A 2,151-nucleotide genomic window follows, 5' to 3' on the forward strand; every position below is an offset into this window, starting at 1 on the left:
GCCGGGTATGGTGGTACATGCCTGTAGTCCCAGCTACTCAGGAGACTGAAGTGGGAGGATCGCCTGAGCCCAGGAGGTTGAAGCTGCAAGGATCAAAGATCATGCCACTGCACTGCAGCCTGGGTGACAAAGCAAGACTTTGTATCAAAAAAAGAAAAGAAAAGCCCACAGATGGGAAAGATCAACAAGGGTTACAGTAGTCCAACAAATGTTGAGGAGGTCCCCGTTGAGTGAAACAGAATACATGCAATATAGGACTATCACACGTAATAGCCCTCTATATAATAGAGGGTGCAGAGAAGCTCCCAGCAACAGCTTGACATCCATAATGTACACAAAGTAATAGATGGAAAAGGATGATACAATCATTTTTATAAATGAGCACTTACTTCCTTCTGGTCTTGGGATGATGGCTGTATTAAAACTATGGGACAGCTAATAAAAGAAAGAATGGAAAAACAGTATTTTTTAAATCAGCAAAAATTATTCAAGTAGGCATACTGAGGACCATACAAAAAAAAACACACACACACATTTTCATAAGCTTGATTTTGGTTAATGTGACAGAATAAGAAATTGGTCTTCATCCCCACTTCCTGACACAGAGCTTCTAAACTCTTGGAATTTCCTGAGTAATAAGAACGTCTTTTGTTATTCACAACAAGATCCTTTTGGTCACATGTGAGTTTACGATAATGAGGTGACTTCTGATAGAGGCCCTGAATAGTCCATCTCAGGATGGGGCTGAATACCACAAAGACCCAGTGATATTTCTTTCAGCGCTACCCACCAGTTTCTTCGGGCGTCAGCTGGCGACTGAGTTCTGAAACAACAACGAGCTCTGATAAGCTTCTGCATTGGTGAACATGAGAAGTGCTGGGAGGTTGGTGCACCCACCTCAACCTCACTTCAGACTTTGTCCTATGCATCTCTTCCCACTGGGCCACTCCAGAGTCGTAACTTTTATAATATACTACTAAATATAAGTAAAGTATTTCTCTGAGTTCTGGGAGCTAATCTGGCAAATTATTAAACTGATGAAGGGTTCATGGGAACAGTTAGCCAGAAGTATAGGAGGGTCCAGACTTGTGATGGGCATCTGAAGTCGGGCAGTCTTGTGGGAGTGAGCTCTAAATATGTGGGATCCAACACTAACTTCAGGCAGACAGTGCGCTGTGTTTTCTCAGTTAATAACACACTATCATATGCTCAGATGCAAAGATAAACAACAAAAAGGAACATCTCTGAGACCACTTTTCTCTCCCTGAGGAATACTAAATAAGCAAAAATAAGATAAAGGGGGCAGGGTCCTTAAGGGACTTATTGAAAGTTTGTGTATACTTGAAATACTCAGCTGTACAGCTACAGAGTGATAAAGAAACTGCTGTATTCTAACCATTAAGACGGAGCTCATGTTTTCACCACTATTTCTAAAATTCAGTATTTACCTAAACAGATAACTCCTGCCCATAATTTAGGTAACTACAACAGAAATAGCATGATGATAATTCTAGGCAACTTTTAAGAACTGTAAGGCTGGCAAATTATTTGCAAGGCTTACAACACCCAACAAAAATATGCAGTCCCTTCAGTGTCGCCATATAAATACATAGCTGAATATTGGTTTTCTGCAGACTTGCCTTTGTCTGTGTATCTCTGAGTTAATCACTTGGCTCCTGACTAAAAGAGAGGTTATATACGTCTTCAAGGTTATGCTGACATTGGCAACAATCTCATTTCTCAATGACTTAGTCTTTCTGCTATGCAAACTCACTTTTTTTTTCTGTATTTTAATGGATGCAAATCCAATATACTTCCTGCATCTCTGGAGAGATACATTCTAGTGAGTGTGCTGTCTTTACTAAAGAAGATGAGTATAACCTGTTTTGCAGTCTCAGTAACCATAAACACTGGAAATACTCTTGATTCACAGCTAAAAATTTCAACGACAAATTAAGAACAAATAGAAATAAGGCCGGGTGTGGTGGCTTACGCCTGTAATCCCAACACTTTGGGAGGCCAAAGTGGGTGGATCATTTGAGGTCAGGAGTTCAAGAACAGCCTGGCCAACATGGTGAAATCCCATCTCCACTAAAAATTACAAAAATTAGCTGGGCATGGTGGCACATGCCTGTAATCCCAGCTACTTGG

The 2,151-nt window shown here is 40.7% G+C and overlaps 1 protein-coding gene across 1 annotated transcript in view; it reads right to left on the reverse strand.

Moving 5' to 3' along the window:
* ARHGAP10 (Rho GTPase activating protein 10) overlaps positions 1 to 2,151 on the reverse strand; it is a 351,063-nt gene that overhangs the window by 159,490 nt on the left and 189,422 nt on the right. The window contains exon 12 of the mRNA XM_011973261.1: positions 390 to 435. Coding sequence (XP_011828651.1) covers positions 390 to 435 — 46 coding nt within the window. The remainder of the gene's footprint in view (positions 1 to 389; positions 436 to 2,151) is intronic.

The sequence above is a fragment of the Mandrillus leucophaeus genome, unplaced genomic scaffold (assembly GCF_000951045.1).
Source record: "Mandrillus leucophaeus isolate KB7577 unplaced genomic scaffold, Mleu.le_1.0 Scaffold136, whole genome shotgun sequence".
Classification (NCBI taxonomy): Eukaryota; Metazoa; Chordata; class Mammalia; order Primates; family Cercopithecidae; genus Mandrillus; species Mandrillus leucophaeus.